The sequence below is a fragment of the Gadus macrocephalus genome, chromosome 15 (assembly GCF_031168955.1).
Source record: "Gadus macrocephalus chromosome 15, ASM3116895v1".
Classification (NCBI taxonomy): Eukaryota; Metazoa; Chordata; class Actinopteri; order Gadiformes; family Gadidae; genus Gadus; species Gadus macrocephalus.
The window spans coordinates 2,139,562-2,164,026 of NC_082396.1; the positions used below are offsets into that span (position 1 = coordinate 2,139,562).

Consider the following 24,465-nt stretch of genomic DNA (forward strand, 5'->3'; position numbering starts at 1 on the left):
TCTCTCTCGCTCTCTCTCTCTCTCTGTCCCTCCCTCTCTCTCTTTCTCTCTCTCTCATACCGTTTTGTGGAGCACGTTAATTGTCTTAGAACACTCCCATTCAGAATGCATTGGTTTACATTTCGTTCTGTGTAACACGCAAAAAGTCGGACTATCGTGCTCTGGAACACACTTCAATAGATTAACGTTCGTGCGCAGGAGCACGCAATCGCGTGATACCTATTGACTATTCAATATTAATAGCGTATTTCACATGTTATTTTTTCTCTGCAGTAATCGTTCAGAAAGACTCGAAGGAACAGCCTCGAGGTGTCCGGCTCCTATTAATCATTCTGAGGACATTCTTATCTTTTCAAATGAATATTTAACGTTATCTTGTCCGTTCAGTCATTAATTAAAGACTGTCTATATTAATGAGACGGTAGCTGGTCTAGCAGCAGAGCCAGTGGTAGTAGTACAACACTCTGCAATAACGTTAACGTTGCATTAGACTCAAGGCGAGAGGAGAGAGCTCAAGGTACGCTTGAGTTATTTGCAGGTGTACGCTGAAGATAATCTGCCGTCTTACAGTGAGAGCTAGATGGGCATAGATACAACCAAAAGTTTGTGAATTTTTCAAAAGTTCTTCTATGATTTCTTGTCATAACTTATCACTGTTTACCGCACCATACATTATCCAACCCTGGAAGCAATTAAAACACTGAATAACAAGGGAAATCGTCCCTGTCATTTGAGTTGTGTTTAATATGCAAAAAAAACAACCAAAAAGCAATTATACCATAATTCGTATGATAATCCAAAAAGTAAGACTATGTACTTAATTGATTATCCCGTGATGCTCAGTGTTGAACACCTACCTGAGAGAAATACATATTGCACACGTGTGTGGCATTGTTGCACACATTTTCTATTCTTAGTAATCCACACATTGTCATGTTCTTGATGTTGTTTTCTTCTCTAAATGCTATAATGTCAAAGTTATTCTCTTTGGAGAGCTGTGGAATTACAATGTTCGTACCACTGTGCTACAACAACAATATGGCAAAACATCTTTTGGGTACGTTCTGAGAATATATATATTTTGTCCCGACTTTAAGAAGTAAACCAAAGCAATGGCTCAAGGGAAGTGATAGTGGTGTACCCTGCTACCAGTGTGGACATTGTTATCACTACCCCAAAGTGCTGCGTACGTTCTCTGGCTATTTCTGGACGTTATGTGGCTATAAAAGGCAGCCAAATGGCAACAACGGACCAGTTTTAGATTACACGCCACACACATCTGAGATGAAAGGGAACACCACTCACTCTTTACTTCATCCCTAAAGACAATTGTAGCAGAAACACTTGTTAGTGTTCTTCCTCAGAGAATGCACCGGAGCTGTTATGTAAAGCCACTTGAGACTGGAATGGAGAGCTCACAACACGGGCGTCTGGGAAAGGTAAGATGGTGTCAAGCTGCGTTCGACACAGCTCCTCTCTTTTGTCCTGTACCCCAATCGCAACAACACACACACACACACACACACACACACACACACACACACACACACACACACACACACACACACACACACACACACACACACACACACACACACACAAACAAAACCATTACTAATTCCATTATATCCCATGCATGCTCATATAATCGAAGTGACAACTCATAAAGTCGCAATTTGTAAGATTGAGCCCGTCCTAGATTGCAGGAGGGAGAATCTCAGTATTCAAAAGACTCCGTAACAGTGTTTTATCCAATCTCACTGGCTGTGCAACTGTGTGTCTATGCATGACTACAGATATGTCCAGGTTATTTTAAGCTACAAGCTAGGTGCAATGTTACACTTTGCCGCTTTAATATAATATCCTCACAGCTACACACAGATTAGCGGTGTTGATATTGGGGCTTTTCATCGTTTGACGTCATAGGGACATTTGATCGGACTAAATAAAGGCCTTCGGCCTGGTCTTCGGTGTGTAAATAGGGATTTTGGTTTTCCGTTTTATCGGAAATCTTCTCTGATGTGGACATGCACAGCAGCACACTTTTATTTTGGCGCGAACAGCTGGCGGAGGCCGTTCTATTTGCACAGACTCTCGTCTCTGAAGGGAGGGGTAGTGTTTGTCTGCCACTGAACTCTTTCATTAGTGCCACCACTGCCACGCCACGTTGTTGATGTTCTGACGTGGCAGCAGAGTTATGCACATTCAGTGTCTCTGGGATCGTCACAGGACTCAAACATTGGAATTTAAACATCCATCCATACATTATCAGGAAAATATATTTTTTATGAAACATGAATCAAAATACAATAAAATATTTCTGTCATTTATTTGATTCTACATTTGCCAAAATCAGCGTGCACCCCCTAGTTATGGGTAGAGAGAGAGACAGAGATAGCGAGAGAGAGAAGGAGAGAGAGAGAGAGAGAGAGAGAGAGAGAAAGAGAGAGGGCGAGAGAGAGAGAGAGAGAAAGAGAGAGGGCGAGAGAGAGCTGGGTATATTGACCTTGCGCACACAAGCAATAACCGAGTCACATCACAATCGCGTGAGTGACACGCGAGGGGGGGGGGAAAGTCACAGCAAACCCCCACCCCCTAAATCACTGAGTGAGACGGGTGGTCTTGCCTCACGCAGTGATTTAGAGGGTGGGAGAGAGAGAGGGAGAGAGAGAGGTTGGAGGGAAAGAGGGTGGAGGGAAAGACAGAGAGAGAGAGAGAGAGAGAGAGAGAGAGAGGGTGGAGGGAAAGACCGAGAGAGAGAGAGGGGGAGAGAGAGAGAGAGAGAGAGAGAGAGAGAGAGAGAGCGAGAGCAATAACCCAGTCACCTCAGCCTCCCCATGGGTGACGTGTGGGGGAGGAAAGGCCCAGAGGAGGAAATACACCCCAGGAGGTCTACGGTGGGGGGGGGGGGGGGGGGGGGGGGGGCTGTCGAGGTGTACGACATGACCCCGCCAACTCCTGTGGCAATTAAACGCTCAACGGAAAACTTAAGGTGGCGGGCCGGAAAGGCCGGTGTTGACCTTAAGAGCTCGTGATCTGCTGCCGTGCGACACAAATATAAGTGGAGGACAGGGTGGTGGCGGCAGAAGTTCTGGGACAGAATGGGGGTTGGGGAGGGCGGGCGGGCGGGGTAATCAGACCAAAGCCAGAGCACTCTCCCCAATTCCGTCTTCTATTCACTTTTTCCTTTATCTGCGGTTTGCAGCGATGGTTGTGCAAAGCAAGATTAAAGTCAGCCCCTTTCAACGAGGTGTCTAAAAATACGCCCTCGCTGGGGGCTCGACCTCCAAGGTGCATACCAATGAGCTCGCCCACCACCGTCGGGTCTTTTACCTGTCAGCACACATCTGACACTTGCCCTTCTACCTCTGTTTCTACTTCTGTTTCTTCTTCTGTTTCTGTTCCTTCTACTTCTTCGTCTTCTTATTCTTCTCCTTCTACTTTCTCTCATTCTTCTTCTTCTTCTTCTTCTGTTTTCCTCTTCTGCTTCTCCTTCTATTTCTTCTTCTTCTTCTTCTTCTTCTTCTGTTTCTTCTGTTTCTTCTTCTGTTTTCCTCTTCTGTTTCTTCTTCTGTTTCTCCTTCTACTTCGTCTTCTTCTAGTTCTTCGTCTTCTACTTCTGCGTCTTCTTCTTCTTCTCCTTCTACTTCTTCTACTTCTTCGTCGTCTTCATCTCTTCTTAATCTTCCCCATTATTCTTCTCCTTTGAAGTTCGACAGCGAAGCTCCGGTCATGAAAACCACGGCTCTGGGAAGTCTTCCCAATTGATCAGGAGATATATTCGCTTTCTTCGCTGTATTGACCTCGTAGTCTGATGTACAACCCGCTCCTCTCTCCTGAGCGCTTCTCCTGCTCAACTCTTCACCTGCCACGGCCCGGTCCAGGTTTTATTTATTTATTCACTATTTTTCTGTGTTATTCCATATCCTTGAGCAGTTGTTACATGCTGGGTAAGACTCATACGCTAGTCCCCCTTGATAAGGTGGTTATATGTGGTTATCATCTGTTGCCAGGCAGGTTTGGAATGGATTACGTATGGATGACGCGCCCGGTACAAATTTGGCAGCCGGTACAAATTTGGCATGACAGTGGCTTGTATATATTTAGGTGACCTTGGGTGTCTTGAAAGGCGCCTCTAAATTAAATGTATTATTATTATTATTATTATATTCATAGGAGCCGTAGGTTGTTTGACGGCCAGCCGATATATCAGAACCCCTTCCGCGTCCTACCTGCTGCTTAGTGACCTGCATCTGAATACACCCAACGCAACTATCTGCTGAATGACTCATTCAATAGTCATGCTTAATGGCGCATCCTAGTACGTAAAAACGTACTGGCAATGAAACTCAGATTCTGCAAATGAAGCCTATTCAGAACGACCCATTGAGACGTAGAAATCTTCATTGTGCTAATAGTGAGCAATCAAGTCCAGGAACAATCGCCTACTGCTATGGCTTCTACTGATCCCTAGGGGAACTTCCTGTGTGCCTTGGCTGGGTAGATGATCTCACTACATCTATGATTAGTATCAACAAGAGATTACAACTCCTCCCGTCATTACCACGGCAACAATAAATATAGGCAAACCAAGGCCCATGTCTATTAATATGGATGAGAGGCACAACCCTTCCAAAGAATCACTTGAGGCCCTTGGAGTTTCCACATGGGTGTGACATTTTCCCAAGAAATATAAAATGATAAAGGAGGAGATCATGACCATCGGCGTACCTGGAAGGTTGTGAAAACTTTCCTCCAACAAAACGTGTTTGGGAATGTATCAGGCAGAAAAACAACTTCACCCATCAAGGTAATATGGACACTGGAGTGTTAATTTCCTCATCTTTGAATTGATGAATCCCAGCGATGTGAAAGCCCCCTTGATTTCTCTCCTTCAATGTGCTTGACAGGAACAGGTATAATTAACACACCTTTCATTCTGTTCTCTCAGGTATCCGGTGGAATTATATCAAGCTCAGTATCTCTCGTCTTCCGCGAACGCAGTGAACACAGATTAAAAGCGTGATCACTGATGCAGAGACGTGTGTAGAGCTTGGAGCACTACAAGCAGACCAAATTAAGGTACATTATGTAGATAACGAATGTAATTAACAGGCCGTCCTTAATTACGGGTCAGTTATTCTAATAACATTGCCCATAATTGTAACCCTTAATGAGAATATTAAATGTTTCATTAGTTTTAGATTTATTAAATGGTTGTGTATCTGTTCTTTCCTTGTTTGTGTGTGTGTGTGTGTGTGTGTGTGTGTGTGTGTGTGTGTGTGTGTGTGTGTGTGTGTGTGTGTGTGTGTGTGTGTGTCTGTGTCTGTGTCTGTGTGTGTGTTTGAGAGCAGTCCGCAGTAGGTTCTACTATTGCAGTTATCATCCAAATAGTGTGTGTGTGTGTGTGTGTGTGTGTGTGTGTGTGTGTGTGTGTGTGTGTGTGTGTGTGTGTGTGTGTGTGTGTGTGTGTGTGTGTGTGTGTGTGTGTGTGTGTGTGTGTGTGTGTGTGTGCGTGCGTGCGCGTGCGTGCGTGCGTGCGCGCGCGCGTTCACGTGGTTCAAATATTCGTAACATAAGTACGAATTTGAAGAGTAATTTCAGAATAAGTGTAAACATTTACATGCTATTCATAAGGATGTGGTTCCCTGTTTACGTAAGGTACAAATCATCAAATCAGAGTGTGTGCTGCAGATGGTAACGAACAAGATGCTGTAATCATTTTAATCATCCCGTTGAGACCGTCTGATTGAGATCATCCCGTTCTCCACTTGATCTTTTAACATAGCGTATAGGTTGCTGAGCAATTAAACTCAATCTAAATGGTAATCCGGTGCCATGTTGCGGGGACTGGTTATTTTTACGCCTTTAAAGGCACCCAGTGCAACTTTATGTAAACATTCAATGAAAAATAAACATTCAATTTCTAGTCTTTTTTACACGTAGTAAGTTTCAATAACTCCATACCATTACATATCGACATTCAAGGAGCAAAGATGAGACGTCGTTGTGTGGTGAGAACTGATAGAAAATCGTAAACAACAACAATCGCCGGTGGGGAGAAGCCATTTTTCCATTGACTGGAAGCTTGCTTTATTTATTGTAGGTTACAAAAAATAAAGAAAATGGCGGCATTGTTGTTGTTATCGATTTTGTATCAGTTCTCACCACACAACGACGTCTCATCTTTGCTGCTTAAATGTCGGTATGTAATGGTATGGAGTTATTGAAACTTACTCCGTGTAAAAAAGACTAGAAATTGAATGTTTATTTTTAAGCCTCGAAAGTTGCACTGGGTGCCTTTAATACGGCGTCGGTCGAACCGCCCCCAGCTACAGTCACCGACCGATGAGGCCGACTCGGAGCAGGGTGCCTGGGGAGCGGCTTCAAAGGTCTCCCCAGCAGGGGGCCGCAACCGCCGCCGGTCTGTGTTCCAGATACCGTGGTGGCTTGTTGGTTTAGCACGCTAAAGTGACGTTTGGAGAAGCGACTGAACGCCGAACCGTGAACCGTGTGCGACCGTGATTCTGCGCACCTGTGTGTCCTGTTGTTCCCTCTGTCTGGCTGGTCTATTTAAAGGTGATGAATCAATACCACCAGGTGTGAGTGTGATTAGCCGTTACGAGCCGTTTTGAAAATCGGCACCTTCTGACATCACAAGGGGGCGTGTCCACCTAGATGTGTGACGGATAGATGAGCAACGTTTGCTCCGGTCCACTGGGTAGGCTGGGTAGACTGATCTATCCAGCACACATCTAGCTGGACTAGGCCACTTGTGATGTCAGAAGGCTAAAAGGCTAATCACACTCACACCTGGTGGCATAATATGACCCCTTTAAGCATTTGAGTGATTTGTTCACGACAACGTATTTCACCGTTTCCACACACAGTAGATGAGACACTACATGGAAACAGTTTCTTTTCATTTCTTAAAGACAAGAGGACGTTATCATTTGATTAATTATTCTTCCAATGTATCTGGTCAATGTTCTCGATTCCCGACATGTTGTCCTGCACCTTTAATTGACAACCAGCCGAAGTCCCCTCCTAATGAATGTTGAATATTGAGGCGTGAGGTATTAATGTCTGTGATGAAGTGAATAGAAATCTTTATCATGTGTTGAATGTCGTTTTAAATTTCCCTGCCGTTTGAGCAGTAAGTGTTCCTTGACATCCATCATTTATGGCCAATGGCCTGTAAGGTTGACTCAAGGTTGCGTATGTCAATGCTAATGTTTCTATCTCGTTGGCTGGGCAGTTTATGTCTATTTGTAGAGTGTTCCTAAGTGTCCGATCAGTGTCAGATTGGACGTCAGAAATAGGGCATCATTTACAAGCGATCCGAGTAGGCCTTTGGCAAGACGCGATGGTTAATCATATCCTGACCGAATAATCACACTCTCTCATCTTCAGCCCTTCTGTTTTCTCTTGTTGACGTTTAAGCGTCCAAAATATAGTTGTTTACAACCACGGGGGCCCAATGAGTTCATCTCACAAGTGGGTTGACCCGTTGCAATTGACATGAGCGGTTTTATGCAGCTCTACATATTTTGTTTGCACAACATCCTCTGTCACATGTTCCCCAAAAGCCTCAGTGCTGGACTGCGCAGCCCTCCCAAGTTCCCAGATCCCGATCTAGTCGAGGACCTTTGGGATGGGGTGGGACAGGAAGCTCAGTTTCATAATGTATGGTTGACAAATGTGCAGGAATGTTTCCAGCAGCCTGTTGAATCCTTTGCACAGAGAGATTCAAAAATGTAAATCATGCTCATTCTTTTCATTGCATAATGCCTGTCGATCGAGTGAATGATGGATTAAACGTCAGTCTGGTGATAAACCTGATCATAACTTCCCTTGTAAGACATGTGTCATTACGGATGCTAATAGTTAAGGGACAGGCAAGGGTTTGTCGAGAAGGTATGATTACCTTATATAATATTAACATCAGAATACTTGAATACTTGAAACTGTCATCGGTCATTTTACCAGCGTTAATCGGGGGCCCACTTGAGCTTTCAAGCAATATTAAATTCCAACTTTAACTTTGCCTTGGTCACTGCTCATCACCAATGCCCTACAGATCCCACCTAGTTCAAACCTGTGTGGAGGTCATTTTGTCAAACACATAGCACTGTATGCAGACGAGGTTGTTCAGTCCCATGTAACAGTCACACCCGCTTGGCTGCGGCTTTCCCTGCCGTGCTAATCCCAGCAGCAGCACATGTGCTGCTGGCGCGTGCGAATCCTATGTGGTGAGCATGTGCTCCAGGGAAAGTTAACACACTCCTGGGGAGGGGAGGAGGGGGGAGGGGGGGAGTCACGGTGCTTCCCTGAAGGGGGGGAAGTCACAAGTCAATTCTGGGCAGAGAGTTCAGTGTGGGCTAGCTCAGGTTACCTTCCCACCAGTTAACATTTGCCTCATTTCCCCCCTCACTCTCTCTCTCTCTCTCTCTCTCTCTCTCTCTCTCTCTCTCTCTCCCTCTCCCTCTCCCTCTCTCTCTCTCTCTCTCTCTCTCTCTCTCTCTCTCTCCCTGGTCAGAGTTCAGCTGTTTTCCGCCGACGGATCCGGGAGGCCATGTCGCACGCTTGGACATATAAAGCGGGAATATTTCATGTGAATCCCGCAATGGAGGAAGGAGCTAAGAGCCCCGCGCAAGAAAGGACAAACTTCAGGGTAAGTTGAGTTGGGAGTAATTATTAATATTGGATTTGATGACAGATTCATATAGGTCGATGGATGTTGTAATATGAAGGGTTTAGTGTTGTGCACATTGAACGTGTGTGACACATATATAGTACAGTACACTATCGTATTGTTATGCTATATTCCTGACACATATAATAAGGCTTTGACGTTGGACAATTGATGGGAAATCCTGACGGCTGTCACCTAGGTTACCTTTAAAACCTTCTAATTATATGCACTATCCATAAGTAGTCCTGCATATGGTGTCAGGAATCTGTGAAGCCGACTGTCTAAAACGGATAGAAATGGCTTTATTTTTAGCTGTTATTTATAAGTTTGCTCTATAAGTATGGCCTTTCCTTTCAAGTGCTTTGGAGACACTATATTGTTTGATCTCGAGTGCCAGAGTCAACTCCTCTCCCCTCTCTCCAGTCCTATTTCGCCAGGGCTTCATCTTTTTTTCCTTTTAATCAGTGTCTTCTCCCAGTTTGTTCTATTTGATTTATGCCGCGCGCTCTCCAGAGGAATGACACAGAGCTCCCCAGTGAGTGAGCGCACTGGTCCACCGCCTATCATGTTCTCCTTCCCCCCCAACTCTCCCTCTCCTGTAGTCGATGCGCTGCTGGGCGGATCACGTGGCCCTCCCTCACCCCTCACCTCCGCTCAGTCCGCCGGCTGAGAGCACGCGCCGTCGCCCAGCGGCTCCCATGGAGACCGTTGTTGGTAAACACCCGAGCCCTTCCCAGCAGCGCTGTCACGCCGTCTGCGCCGGTGCCGAGTCCGGCTCGGGTGTCGTCGCAAATAGGCCGGCGGCAGACTTCAGGGTGCAGAGCCCCAGCGACGCCTCCAGCCTGTTCTCCAGCCGGGCGTCCTCCCGGGAGTCGCTGCTCTCCGACGGCTGGGACCGCGAGCGGAGCTGGTCGGCCATGCAGCTGTCGGGCGCCGCGTCGCCGCCGCTGTCGCCGAGCCGCGCCGTCTCGCCCTGCTCCTCGGCGCGGTCGGGGGCCTTCACCCCCACCGTGCTCCGGGTGCGGCGGCACGCCCTGGCCAGCGGCGCCAGCATGCTGCACCTGCCCCGGGCCTCCTGCCAGTCGTCCTGCGAGAGCCTGGCCGAGTCCGAGGGGGCCCGCTCCCCGCCGCCGCCACCGCCCCGCCGCCACCGGCCCCCCCTCACCCGGCTGTCCCTGCTCACGGCCATCCTGAGGAAGGGCCGTCTCCCCGTGCTGTCCCCCGCCCTGCAGCGGCCCTACTCCCCCTGCTGGCCCATCAACCACATCACGCTGGCCTCCTGCACCGCCTGCTCGGCCGCCTCCCGCCTGCCCCCCGTGTCCCCCCGGGCCGCCCTGTCCCCGTCGCCGCCGGGCCCCCCCGACGCAGAGCCCCCGACGCAGAGCCGCTGGGACTGGGACTCCTTCAGGCAGCGGCCCGCCCTGCCCTCGGTGCGCCTCCCCGACGGCCGCGGCGCAGGACCGCGCCCGGCGGAAACGCCGGCCTCGGAGAGCAGTTATCGCGCGGGCGAGCGGCCGGTGTTCCAGACCGTGTTCTCCCGCCCGGTGGCCGGTCCCGCTGCGCTCCGGGCCACAGGAGGGGAGCGGGGGGTCCCTCCGCCGCAATCAGCGGCGCCCCGGCCCAGAGCCGGGCCGGCTAACGGCGCTGATCCCGCCGGACCTGATGAGGGGACGGAGCCCACACGACCGCCCCCGTCACGCCCCTGTTGCTATTCCGGAGCCCGCTCCCCCGGCCCAAAGCGGGGGGCTAATCAGACGGACCCCGGGTCGTCTGCGGACGAGCCCCGGCAAACGAGTCCAGCCGAACAGAAACAGCCCTCGCTCAAAACAACGGCCGCGGGGAACCTCTCGGCTCGGCGGGTGTGCAGTCCCCCGCCGCTGCCCGCCACCGCCAGGCTTGATTGCATTTCTCCGCCACCTCGATCTCTGCAGTCCTGCTTGAAGCAACACCGGCCTTTCGCCTCTCAAACACAATCCCACTCCCACGAGCCGCCAAAGTATCCCGCCACAAAGTCACCGGCGCCGGGCAACACTTCCATCCCCGGGCTCGGCCCGGTTGATTCCCCCAGGGACGTGACCTCGCCCGCCCCCGTCCCCCGCTCCTCCTCCTGCCTGTCTCCTTCCCGCTGCGCTGCCGTCGTCTTCCCCGGATGGCCGTCGCCCAACGGCTCTCGCAGCTGCACCCCCGACCGCTTCACCCTCTCGCCCTCGCCCGCCTCCCAGGCCCGCGACCTCACCCCCCGCCCGTCCCCGTGCCCGTCGCCCTCGCTGCGCTCCACGCCGTCTCCCAGACCGGGCAGCCGGGGCTCGGACTGCACCGACAGGGAGGGAAATAAGAGGAAGGTAGATATTTGTTTGTGTTCGCCCGGCTGCATGACGTCTGCCGGCCGCGTCGACGCCCTCTCCCTTCTGTGTGTGTTTCTAACAGGTTTTGAGTGATCTGCTCCATCTTGATAAAGACCCCGCGTTCATTCCTTTTCATATCAATGTTCCCTTGAACTATTTCCCTTCGCCGCGGTACACGTTGGCTGTGTGCGTCCCTGGCTCAGCAAGGGTCTTGAAGCTAAAGTTTTGCGGCGTTTCAACAAAGCTAAAAACTATAAAAGGGAACTGGAATCAAAGTAGAATCAAAGTAGAAGGTTCTTTCTGAAGAGGTCTGAAATGATTACCCCAAATTGAAAAGGTCTGTGTGACGTGTGGGGGGAAAAGAGCATCGGCCCCTTTTTTATGGCATGGGGTAAACTGTTGGAACTGTGCAATCCCAAACACCAGCTTCAAACGGGAACCAGAAGCAACCCGCTCATTTACCCACACCACAGAAACACCCAGCACTAATTTGAACGTCGATTGCAGTGAGCTTGCTTGTTCTCTTTTATTTTTATTTATAAAAATGGGCTGATAGATGTGGCTGCTTGCAGTTTGACCCCCAAATAGACATGACGCCCCAACAAGGCCGCTGTTTCAGTTCAAAGAACACCAAGCCCCACAAATGATATCTTATCCCTTCTGTCTCCTTGGTGATTCACAGCCACACAAGATAAAGTCAAGCTACAAGTCTCTGGCTGCCATCCCCACCAACACCTTATTGTTGGATCAGCAGGTGAGTTAAGCTCATTGTTTTTTAATATGTACCACAGTATTTAAAAGATATGTGTTCGGATGTTGAAACATAAATTAGGTTATTATGATTTTATTAAATATCGTATGTAAATGTATCCTAATGTGATGTTTTGGTTCATAAACGAGTAGAAAGTTAACTATAAGGCCTATCCCCGGGAAAGGTCTTTGGGCTGTTCTAGGTCGACAGCGGTATGATTCGGTATTAGTCAGCCATTTTATATCAAAGTCAAAGTCAGCTTTAATGTCAATTACTTCATGTGTAACATTCAAAGCAATCGAGAAGACGTTTCTTATCTATCCCACGGTGAATAGATAAAGTGCACTTGCACAACAGATAAGACAACACTAAAAGTAAAAATTGAAGTGCATAAGAGATAAGGACATTACTAATATTAAAAAGATAGATATTAGTAAAATCATAAAATCTAAGAGAAGCAGAAGTTTCTTTATAAGTTAAGTTGAGTTGTGGCAGTACAAAAACGGCAGTCAGTAATGGAAGCAAAGTTCTGTAAGTATTACAGATATTTGTAACGGTATTGGTAACAGTGCAAATGGTAAAAGTGCAAAAAGAAAGAACAGTCAGTAAGATAGCAGCAATTTCCCCTTCTTTTTGGGGGGGTAGAAAGGAGGGGAGAGAATTTAGCTTCCTGATTGCCTGGTGGATGGAGCTGTTTGTGAGTCGGGTGGAGCGGGCACGGCATACATAACTGAATACCATTCCATCATAGCGTCACGTCAACCTAGCCTCCTATAGTAACGAACTCCCCGGGGTCTGAATTGACGCTTTGCATCGACAGGTGATAGACAAGGAGGTGGAAGGGGAGGACGTCCCCACTGGGGCTGGAGGTGTGGACGACCCACACGCTGAGGTAATTCCTGGAGCGCCGTGCTCAATCATCACATTAGCAACCCTCCATTACTTAATGGAGGCGGGTAGGAGAGTGTCATGGCCCCGGGTGTTGGGGACTCCCCGCTGGGCAAGCTCTCAGATCCCCAATGAGCTCATTCGCCTGGAGTAAGATTCCCTAATCCCTGTTCCACATGTAGCTGAGTTCACTGGAAGTCCCCTTTGATAAAAGCGTCTGAAATGACTAAATCGTCCTTGTTACTAATATTTAATGCTAAATACGTTACAACCGATTGTAGTCATTATTTGTAATAGTGTTCACGTCAATTTTTTGGCCTTTCTTTGTCGTTGCTGATCCTTTTTTTCTGCAATTGTATGTCTGACAACCTGCCACTTATTGCTCTTGCCGCTGTCCCTGGAAGGGAAAATCCTGATATCTCCTGTGTTCCTCCCATCTCAAAGTGTCTTCCCTCTGGGTTTGCAGGAGTCTTCATCCCCTTGCCCTTTGGAGGGTTTACGGTTAGGGGGGGGGGGGGGATTGGTATCGTATAATGTGGGGCAGTGAGACAGCGACTGTGATTAAGGGGCTATATTCGACTTGACTCTAAACACAGACAGTTCTAGACTCCCAGAGCTGGAGGAGCCCTCGCCTGACTGCTCTCTCCACTCTGACATCCCCGTCCTCTCCCGTCTTCCCGCCCAGATGTGCTCCCCTGCCCAGCTCAGACAGGAGTCAGAGGAGCTGTACGCTGTCATTGATAAGATACTGGAAGACGGCGTACCCAAAGTGAGCGAGCTCCCCGTGGTAGAACACTGGATGATTGATTGATTGATTGATTTTATTTGACCATTAAAATACATAAAAAGTCAAGGCTGACACAATAAAGACAGAAGGCTTATTTCCATTGTGGTCCCTGTGTGGCAGGAGATAAGTGTTGACAAGGTGTACACTTCACAATGACTCCTTTGATGGTTTTATTTTCCTCACCCTTTAGACTAAGGTCTCCTCGCTCTCAGCTCAGCCATCCGGAGAGTCCAGCCACCTGGTCACGGGTCTGAAGGTACGGAATCCAACACTTTGAATTTATGTAAATTCACTTTATTTATGTAAATGGAATATCAAATAATAGGATAAGCCTTCAACCTCAGCAATGAGCACATTATGGTTAGATTGATGGTATGCGAAAGAGCTCCATTGGCAGTAAACACAATGTAACAATTAAAAATATAATTATACAGAAGAGCACCAATTATAAATGATTGAGAAAAAGAAAAATGTATTGGATTCATATTTATTTGTTTGTTTGTTCTTGATGTATAATGCAATGCAAAAGGAAATGATGAACATCAATACACATCTCCCAGGAATGGCATTTTCTGCGTGATGGGCTTCATAGCAACTGACAGAATTATCGCCATCCTGCAGCACTAGCAACAGAATGAAACCCATTACTTGGCAAAGCTGAAATTGTTACTATACTCTAATGGAACACGGCTTGTGTTTATTTTATGTGTGGCCTTGTTGGTATATATATTTAGAAATATAGATAAATATTTAGAAATATGTAAGTATATATTATTTGTGTGTGCAATGTGTCCTTGTTCGATGAAGGCGTAAATGTTTATATTATTCTAAAAGGAGAGCAGATAGATAATACATTAGCTATCCCCGTCAGTATTGAACCACAACCACGAGCGTTGAGGTAGAGATAGGAGATTGAACAAGGCTCCGTCCACCCTGAAGTACATAAGAGCTTTGAGGATGTTGTTGAGGATGTTAGGTCAAAGGTGCGGCCACACGCCCGTAACACGCCCAAGCTGACGCCTGATCATTGTGTGTCACAAAAATGGTTCAACGCGCCTCTCGCGCCTACGCCGCTAGATGAGCCCGCCCAGCGGAGGTGTCTTGCTTCGCCCTGAAGGGGCTTATTTTCGATAATGACCGGCGACGTTCTATACATTATCCCGCTTATTACACGATACGATAACTTCACATGGTGTGTCTTTTCACAATGTATTCGTTACCAGCATTCGGAGTGTTGATTAGCAGAGAAATATTCCGCCAAAGACGTTGACGTCGCTTAGCAACCGAAGAAGCTGGGGTAGACAAGTCACCGGACTACTACCCATGCAAGTGAACGGAGCGTTCCACGGCACTGAGAAGACCCGTGTAAAAAGGCCTATAATATTTCTGTTTATGGCATAGATTTCTCCTCAGATTAGGCCAATAAAGCAATGATTTAAAAAAAAAAACACAAACGCTCGATCAAAGGCCCGGCCCGAGGATAGTGGTGGGAAACATCGGCCCGACCCTTCCTGCGGGTCGGCTCGGGCTCGGGCAGAATATCTAAGCTCTACTGCATGACATCCTCCGTAGGCGCTCACAGCTGGGTGAGTTTCACCACCTCCTCGTCGTTTCAGCACACACTGAAACGATGACTTATTCGTCCATGTTTTTTCTGCTTCTGTGCGTCCTCCGTCTCTCTGCCAGTGACAAATCGGGTCAAGCTCAACGCTGATTGGCTATCGCGGCTAAGGGTCACGCTTTGACACGTCAAAAGTTCGCCTTATTTAGGTGACTAGGGCTGCTTTAGTGCGTGTAAAGCATCTACGCTCCTAAACCAATGGTTCCCTATGCAAAGATGCCCATTTTCAACGCCTCTAACGCGCGTTACGCGTTCAGTGTGGCCGTACCTTTATTCACTGTGGTCGGCTTCCCCGGTCTCCTGTCTTTCAGCAACCGCAGCTCAACTCAACAGGGAGGCCCACGGGGCGAGAGACTAAATATGTAAGTTTAAAGCCCTTTGTTTGTTTTGCTTCAAGTATAGAAATTATTGAAAGTATAGAAATAAGTACTTCTGGTTACGGTGTGATTTCATGACTTTCTGTGTTTTATTCTCCTTTTGTATAAACTGAGATGGGTTTACTTTAAACGGAAAAGTGTGTTCTGTTTTATGGGGGTTTATTAAATATACAAGCTGTAAATATTGAAGGCTGTTGCACACGTAGAAATCCCATAACACGACACCCTGGGTCTCGTTGTCTCTGGAGACTCCCCAACAAGGAGCAGATCGCAAAGTGTCTTTCACACAGCATTCTTGATACATGTGTAATTCAATTCAGGGTAAATATTTATCCCTGACAATTGTAACCGAATGCCATGGGAGACGTTATAAAAGGCATTATGTTCCGTTAAACCCCGCCTTGTGTCCTCAGGCAACTGTAAGGAGCCCAACGCCATTATCCCTGGAAAGAATCCCGGCAGAAACCCAGGTGCCAAATCGATTTCACATTTTTTATTTCTGCTCCCTGTCAACACACTGTTTTCCCGAGCAGCGTACTGCAATCTCCACAACAACCCTCTGAACTTACTTCCAAGTCCTCATGCATGTATTCATTTCTCCTAGACTAAACCTGGAGTCATTCGACCGATGATTGCCATTCCGAGGCCGCGAGTGGAAGGCCGCGCCGGGGCAAACCGATGCAACCCCTTTGCACGCTATCTGGTGGACACACCCGCAGCCCCAAGCTCTGCGGTAGGGCGGACGATCTGTCAGTCACAGGCCGTCAATCTGTCTGTCTGTCTGTCTGTCTGTCTGTCTGTCTGTCTGTCTGTCTGTCTGTCTGTCTGTCTGTCAGCCTCTGCCTGACTTCTCTCTAACCTGTCTTTCTGACAGTCTGATCATCTTGATGTCGGCATCTTGACGTCAGTCTGCCAATCTTTTCCATTCGTCACTCTCTGTGTCTCGTCTGACCTTATCTCAGTTTCCAGATTTTCAAGAAGAACGGCAAATGGTTCCCATGTTACATATTCTTGACGTGTCCGCTCCGGGGAGTAGGGTGGGCACAGCGGGGCACATTACTTTTTACCCCGCTTGTCTTAGGGCCCTAAGTGTCTGGAAAGTCCTGACTGCTTAGCATAATTTAAACATTCATGGTAGTGTTTTTGTGAATCCTTAAGCATGAACTCTGCGAAATAAATAATAAAAGGCAATGTTATATTAGTTGAACAAAGGCAGTTATGCAAGGCTAACCCATCTGCAGGCAGAGCTGGATGGGTGGAAGGGGACAGCTCAAAGGGTAAACACTTCCCACGCACGCTTTCAAGAATCCACTACGGAGCAGGAGGGCTAAAACCCGGCACGCAGAAGGCCATTTAGTCATGCAAAAAGGTTCTTTAAAGCTTTTTTGTTAACAAATGAAACAAAACTTAATGGGTCAAAATATACCCGGAGAGTTGACAACAATGCAAATTCCCAGGGGGGCTCGGTACAAACACTGAGCTTACATGAATAAACCCTGTTATTATTTAGCGCTACAAACTGCTTTGGTTAGAGTGTAGCAGGTGCCTTGAACCCTTGATCACTCAATTGCATGTTTTCAGTGCTGGATTTCCATCCTGTTCCCCACGCTTCCTGGGACAAACTCAAAGTCCCAAAAGGAAAACCTTTCACAACGTTTCAGGCAATATAATACTTTGGTGAACATTTTGTTTCGTAGCTATCGCTAAGGCTCACAATTTTATGCTCAAACTAATAAAGGGATAGTCCTGCTGTGTTCCGATATCCATACTATCCGCACTCACTGCGTAGGGCCGAAGATCGGGGCGAAAAGAAGTGTACTGAAAGGACACGGATGGTGTACTCAAAACGGTCAAACCGCGAGTGTTGATTGACGTACACTTTTCGTACTCAACGGCAGCCATCTTAGCTACATAGCGGAAGAGGCGGAGCCAGGCTGAGCCAATGTCTGCGCATTTTCCACACAGCCTGCATTAATGGAGTCATTTTGTAGTTTTAATAGCTTTTTATAACTACTATGCGACGGTTTTGCGGGGAAGGAGACGTGGTGGCAGTTGCAATTGTAATTTCCGGTCGGTGCACCACGGAGTGTTTGATTTGGAATGACAGTGAAATCTGAAAATCACTATTCGCACTTAGTAAGTGCGAATAGTGTACTATGTTCAAGTGTACTCATGGAAGTATGGATATCAGAACACAGCACTGGTCTGCATCTCATAACCGAGATACAGCGGTCACAGCTGGCCTCCCTGCTGCAGAACAGATCACATCACCTAGGCCCTGACCCAACGTGCCTCCCAGCCCGATCTCTCCTGGATCGAGGAGAAGCCTCGCCAGGTGTTCAGAGATCAAGGCATCGCCCCCGAAGTGCAGTAGCAATTGAGATGCAATCCGAATGGAGCGAAGTTCAACCTCGCCGAACGAAAGAAGCAATTTGTCAAATGGAATGTCTTTGAAATCAATACAATACGATAGCAACCGAGATGTTGCACCACTGGGTGTTTCACATTTCCAGGAATTGCATCGCAGAAGCCCTATATAGTATATAGTAGTATACAGCAGTGCAGTTATAAATATATGTAAATATAATGCGTAAATATATCGAATTAGTCTGCATTTATGTCTCTCTTTCCATGCGGGCACTGAAAGCATTTTCTAGCTTGTGCCTCACATTAACTCATTCATACAGCTGTCGCTCCTGCAAGTCAACAGCCGTCTGATCGAGAACATTGTTTCTCTCTGCTCAAAAAACATGAATGAGTTGAACTCTTCCATTAACATTTAAGTGAATACAGAAACGGAATCTTTTCTCCAGACGTGAGATTCTGCATGCGGTGTTGAATGAATAATTCAAAGCTATTGTAGCCCCCAAATACATAAAGTAGGCTATGCTTCTGGTTTTGGCAACTCCTTAATAACACAGAGACATTCCTAAAATCTGTTTTAGGAGGGTGTTACTTTTTTTCCTTACATTTCAGAGGCCTTTTTAAAGGCACCCAGTGCAACTTTCGAGGCTTAAAAATAAACATTCAATTTCTAGTCTTTTTTACACGTAGTAAGTTTCAATAACTCCATACCATTACATACCGACATTCAAGCAGCAAAGATGAGACGTCGTTGTGTGGTGAGAACTGATACAAAATCGATAACAACAACAATGCCGCCATTTTCTTTATTTTTTGTAACCTACAATAAATAAAGCAGGCTTCCAGTCAATGGAAAAATGGCTTCTCCCCACCGGCGATTGTTGTTGTTTACGATTTTCTATCAGTTCTCACCACACAACGACGTCTCATCTTTGCTCCTTGAATGTCGATATGTAATGGTATGGAGTTATTGAAACTTACTACGTGTAAAAAAGACTAGAAATTGAATGTTTATTTTTCATTGAATGTTTACATAAAGTTGCACTGGGTGCCTTTAATTTTGTTACACATTATCGATAAACATTTGCATAGTCGACGAGATCAATTTAAATCATTTTCATTGTGCAGGGAATTCTTGTCACTCGGAGGGACGGCTGCAATCCACTGATTTAAACGAACGCAGAGCTAGTCGTGTGAACATAATAACGCTCTCATCGACACGCCAGCGATCAAAAGGTTCGCTTGAGGTGACCGCACGCGCCGCGTGTTAGCGTGTTAGCGCTACACACAGCCCTCACAGAAGCACCGGGGCTGTCATGGATTCGGCAGGGAGTCTCACTGAGCTGTCACACACACACACACACACACACACACACACACACACACACACACACACACACACACACACACACACACACACACACACACGGAATGCACACAAACACACACTTGCGCATTTGTATCTGGTTACGTCTTCAGTGGGTTACCGCACATTGTGCGAGCTGCGTTCACATCATCAACCATAAGAGGAGATGTTAGCTGTGATGGTGGTGATGTAGGCAGCTCTCTCTGACACCATTACCCACTTGCACAAGCACACACATGCTCGCAAACTCACACACGCTCTCACACACACGCTCACTCACACAAACACACTCACACACACAATAAAATGAACCCTACTCATCATAATTATGTCTCCTGTTGATTGTTTTTCTGACAAGTTTTGTCTTGTTCTGTGCCAATGTGACAGAACAGAGCCAGAGAGCCACCCCTGCCACATATTGCACAAGCCAACTCATTCCTCTTGCATAAGCTTTTTCATATCCTCAATTAAATACAGAAAATAACCTGTAATGAATCAAACAGCTGAAACTCTCCAATTTGTTCCACTGCGTTTGTTTCACTAACAAATTATCAACACAAGAGTGGCACCATCAAGGTTTCCTCAATAAAAGTTTTCCGTAAAGAATATTTGTTGAGTGTTACCGAATGTGAATACAATGTACAATCATGTTTAACTTCTCAATAACCTGACGTATATTTAACAAGTTAATCTCAAACTCTTCTATTTCCGTTGCAGTCAGAGATGCAGGAGGACGGCGGTTTGGGTTCAAGAAGCCCACCGCGGAGTGAAGGGGGCAGCCTTGAAGACGTGGGAACGAAGTCGACGTCAGCCCTGTTCATCCTAGAGTCTGAGGAGCTCCGTCCTCCTCCCGTCAAACCCGCATCCTGGCAGGGTGCTTCGACCACTTTCAGTCGGGCCGAAGTGCTTCCGGAAGCTTTTGACACCCGTATTTAAAACACACATTATTAATGGCTGTTTATACATGTTCGACTACTACTCCTCTTCGTCCCCTATGGGACAAGGCTGCTTATATATGTGACTGAGTACAATTCTATGAATAAAGTGCCGATGAGAAATAACACAGAAGGGAGATGGGTGGCACTGTTAAAGGTTAACAGCGCTTCGTATGGGTGTATGTCGACGCGCTGTTCCCCACGCAAACTCGCATTCATCAAACAATGAATAAAATATGAATTGAAAGATATATTTTTCTTTGCTACAACAACCGGTTTCGAATGATTCAAATGGATGGAGGGAAAAGCAGACTGAGGCTGCTGTCTTTTCTGCTTCTGTTTTCTAATGGAATGGAATGACCCTGAAGTGTCCAAGTGGCAGCTATGATAAGAGCTGTTCCAATGCTACGGAAAGGTTCACCAGGTGTATTCATAAAGACTTACTTATCTGCATGTCGGTATATATGAGTATGAGTGGGCAGGAGGGTAAGTGTGTACATCTGCGATCGCACAAAGCCTTTTGTGCGATCCAAGTGTACTTGGATTCTCTGAGCAATGCATTTGTCCTTGCTCAACGTCTTTGCTTGAACTAATTTCCATCGAGGTCATGGAAAAGAGGTAAGGAGAGCACATTGGTTTGACAATTTGTTTGACTATTTGACTGGAGATAGTTCAGATATAACTTGTTGTGTTGCTGTAAATCATTTTCCCTTAAGGAAATCCTGTGTGTGTGTACACCTAAAATGAAATCCCTAATTTGATGGAGCAGGGAACTTGTGGCTTGTTAACGCATAACACACATGAATAATACAACATAGGACAGAGTGGAAGTGCAAAGAGGGTGGGAGACGTCTAAAATTGATGGACACAAACCATCAAAGAGAATGCAAGAATGAAAGAGGTTATTCCGCAGCGTCGAAAGTTGCACACATGGATTATCATTTGATGTTACACACTCGTGCGCGTGTGCGTTTGTGTTTCTGTGTGTACGTGCGTGCGTGTGTGATTTCAGGCTGCATTGGGACGTGTCTGTTGTTCCTCAGAACTCCTCGTCCCTATTGGGACCCTGATGATATTAGGAAGTGGCTTTCATTTTGAGGGCAAAAGTTGGTTGAACAAAATTGATTTCCAATATTTGTCCTTGATTCTTGAGCTTCGAGAACGGGCACGATAAAGGACAGATGCTGAATGAGTTTGGGACAGCTGAGCTGGCTCAGCTCTACCAACCAGTCACATTCTTCAGGCTTTGTAACAAAACCTGCTTGTTATCTGCGGCGATACAGAGGCGTGATGTGTAACGTCTGAAGACGCAGTCGTAGAATTACTTGATTAACACTTGTTTGGATACACTGATGTATCCTAGGCAACCCAAGACGATTTGGCGAACGACTGAGCCTCTTTCTGAGGCGAGGCGAATCTGGTGATTCACCTCGCACTTCCTGCTAAATTTCAGGAAGTGCGAGGCTTATCGTAGAATTACTTCGGATACACTGATGTATCCTAGGCAACCCAAGACGATTTGGCGAACGACTCAGCCTCTTGTGGAGCTTCTGACAATTGGAACAGAACAAGGAAAAACATCAGGAAATTTAGCAGGAAGTGCGAGGAGAATCACCAGACTTTTTTTGGAATGCAGCCCTGACTGCATTGGAAGAGAAATCTAGAATTTATAGATGGGGCTTCATTTGTAAAACTACCTTTGTACATTGGGTTTTTGTTTGTGTCTCAAGAATGCAATAAAAACAAGACATCACGGAAACCGGTTACAACTTGAAATAAAACAGTTCCATTCCTAAACCTCCCTAAAAATTATCTTCTAGTTTCAACATTGCATATTTTCCACGTGTCCCAACCCTCTGTCTTTTAACAGCAACGCACAAAATTACATTAACTCACATTTGACGCTATCAGACTAATATCGTCAAATGTCAGACACGTGTGTCAATCAAGCGGCGTTCTGTGTGTAGCGTGGCACAGAATGCAAATCCAAAGGCTCAGTCTGGTGCTACACATTTATTGTTTGTGTTCCTGCAAAATGCAAGAAAATGAAATTATAAGTGACAATGAATAACAGTATTCTTCAGTTGTACTCAACTGCGGTGAATCTCTTTGTCTGACGTAATCAAAATAATAACAAAATAACATAATGCATAAAATAGAGTATTACACCATTTCTGACACTATAATGTGTAATATGTTTGCCAGTTACATAACAAGTCTCTGAAATAATACATAATAATAATAAAGGATACACTGCCTAATTATCCTATATAAACAAATGTCATAAAATAGCCAAATAGTAATTACAATGTTTCTGTTCATTTAAATGTAACATAAGGTGTTAAATGGGCATTTTATATTATCAGATCTAAATTAAAGCTAAATTGTATTACAGTGGACCTTCTATTATCAATAACATTATACTATTGCCCACAAAATCAATACAATAGGACCCAATGGTGAACTGCAATTTAGACCACTTCGTAGGGCCTATTTACAGACAGATAATATAACAGTAAAACACCAGTTTCTTAATGAACCTTCATAAACGGCCATAACAGTTCCCAGAATCATAACACGAGCAGCGGGCTCCCTCGTAAGAGCTCATTGTCAAGGCATCCGCCATCTGCCCGTACCACTATCCTAACGGCCGCAACACTACATTAGCTGCTAACTGGCTAATCAGGACGGTGATGCGGTGAGCCGCTCATAAACACCTTATAACATAACAGTGTTATCATCATACAGTAAAACCATTCTCGCCACTCCCCGTTCTAACCCAATATCACCAGCTTACCTGCAAAATGCAAGAAAATGAAATTATAAGTGACAATGAATAACAGTATTCTTCAGTTGTACTCAACTGCGGTGAATCTCTTTGTCTGACGTAATAACGCGAGATTTTCACCCTGTTACTTTCCCGCCACTCTGCTGCTACTGAAGCGCATTTGCCACCTACTGGCGATTTATGGGTAGTACACCTTCACAACCACACCAACAAACATGAACACTGTATACTGCACTCGCACTCAAAACAATGACTCTCCCTCCGCACACACACATGAACATGTGGAAAATGTATACGCACACCGAACCAAAGAAATACTCGCCCAATGAGCGTCAACAGACGCCACACTACGCCACATGTGCAGCATGCTCTGAGCTAGGTAACACCGCCTTCCACATGTGACGAGGTGCTCCGAACCCCTCTAGCAGCCTCTGGGGGGCCTTTGTGACAGCCAGCACGTGTATTCTCTGTTGACGCAGGGCACAGGCAAGCCAGCGAGATCAGCTCCCCCTCCACATAAAGGCCGACCTGCCCGCCACGACGCACAGCTCAATGACAGGCTCTTACCCACACTGCACTGCAAGATAGACGGATCAAATGGACAGCCCGGCATAGAGAGGCCCCCTGTGTACTGTCGCACTCAGTCCCAGAGCAGCGTTCTGCCTAGCATTGTGAACACATGATGACACACCAAGATTGGGACCGTAGCGTGTATATAAGGTCCCCCTTATACCTTTACAGCGTCCATGCATGCACGCCCACGCAAAGAAACGCATACGCATAGGTTGGCATTCAAACAGATGCACACATGCACAAACTCACAGGCACACTTATGAACATATGCAAACACTCACAGACAAACGCACACACATTCATGCACACATATGCTGCTGATACTCACAGAAACAGATACGCGCATGCTCACAGACAAGCATACGCCCGCACACACACACACACCAGACAAGCACATAAATAGTCTAACTTATGCACACTCCTTTCAAAGCTCTATTTGTGGAGACAGCTTGTGCACACCTTTCTTTTATTTCAGGGTATGTACGTTGGCAACCTCTATTTAATATTCATTTCTGTATTCTCCAGTTTAAAGATACCTGCAGCGCAGAATAAATACAGGGTTTTTATTTCTAACTCGTTGCATTGCTTCTCTCTTCTGAAGTGAGGGCTGGTTTCTCCGCTGTCAGCTGCCTGCAATCCACATAAACACAACATTTGTTTTTCCTGAAGAAGCTTATCAAATATCTTTTATCGCCGTCTTTGCGCCGATCAATAGCGCTTTCCAATCATCACGGAGATAATGGCCACCCAGAGCTTCCTCATTCAAACACCTCCCCCTATTTGGCCCACGCAAATCAACGAGCTTTGTAGATGTTGCCCCGACGCTGGGAGAAACCCTTCATCACACTTTTACGTGTGAGGAGAATCTTAGGATATTTTCAACAGCTTTTGTTGTTCAGTTCACAGCCATTAGAGTTCGAATCTGTCTAAAGATGAAGATGAGTTGCCTTTACAGTAACGTAATATGAGTTTATT

General features: G+C 46.4%; 1 protein-coding gene across 3 annotated transcripts; it reads left to right on the forward strand.

Moving 5' to 3' along the window:
- Window positions 1-237: 237 nt before the first annotated feature.
- On the forward strand, window positions 238-20,380 carry mlip (muscular LMNA-interacting protein). 3 transcript variants are annotated; one of them, XM_060073066.1, is made up of 12 exons: window positions 243-1,439; window positions 4,952-5,082; window positions 8,540-8,674; window positions 9,298-11,037; window positions 11,723-11,794; window positions 12,612-12,683; window positions 13,365-13,448; window positions 13,657-13,722; window positions 15,399-15,449; window positions 15,878-15,934; window positions 16,069-16,227; window positions 19,924-20,380. In XM_060073066.1, the coding sequence occupies exons 3-12, from the start codon at window positions 8,576-8,578 to the stop codon at window positions 20,128-20,130; spliced, it is 2,607 nt and encodes an 868-aa protein (XP_059929049.1). In that variant the 5' UTR covers window positions 243-1,439; window positions 4,952-5,082; window positions 8,540-8,575; the 3' UTR covers window positions 20,131-20,380. The 3 variants fall into 3 exon arrangements, with proteins under 3 accessions (XP_059929048.1, XP_059929047.1, XP_059929049.1); XM_060073064.1 differs by lacking the exon at window positions 4,952-5,082 and having other exon boundaries at window positions 242-1,439; XM_060073065.1 differs by lacking the exons at window positions 4,952-5,082; window positions 12,612-12,683 and having other exon boundaries at window positions 238-1,439.
- The last annotated feature ends 4,085 nt before the right edge of the window (window positions 20,381-24,465 follow it).

Coding starts and splice junctions, on each gene's coding strand:
- mlip (XM_060073064.1), top strand. CDS start 1,368: ATGCACCGGAGCTGTTATGTAAAGCCACTTGAGACTGGAATGGAGAGC. Junction 11,038..11,722: donor GGGAGGGAAATAAGAGGAAG/GTAGATATTTGT, acceptor GGTGATTCACAG/CCACACAAGATAAAGTCAAG. Junction 13,723..15,398: donor ACCTGGTCACGGGTCTGAAG/GTACGGAATCCA, acceptor CCTGTCTTTCAG/CAACCGCAGCTCAACTCAAC.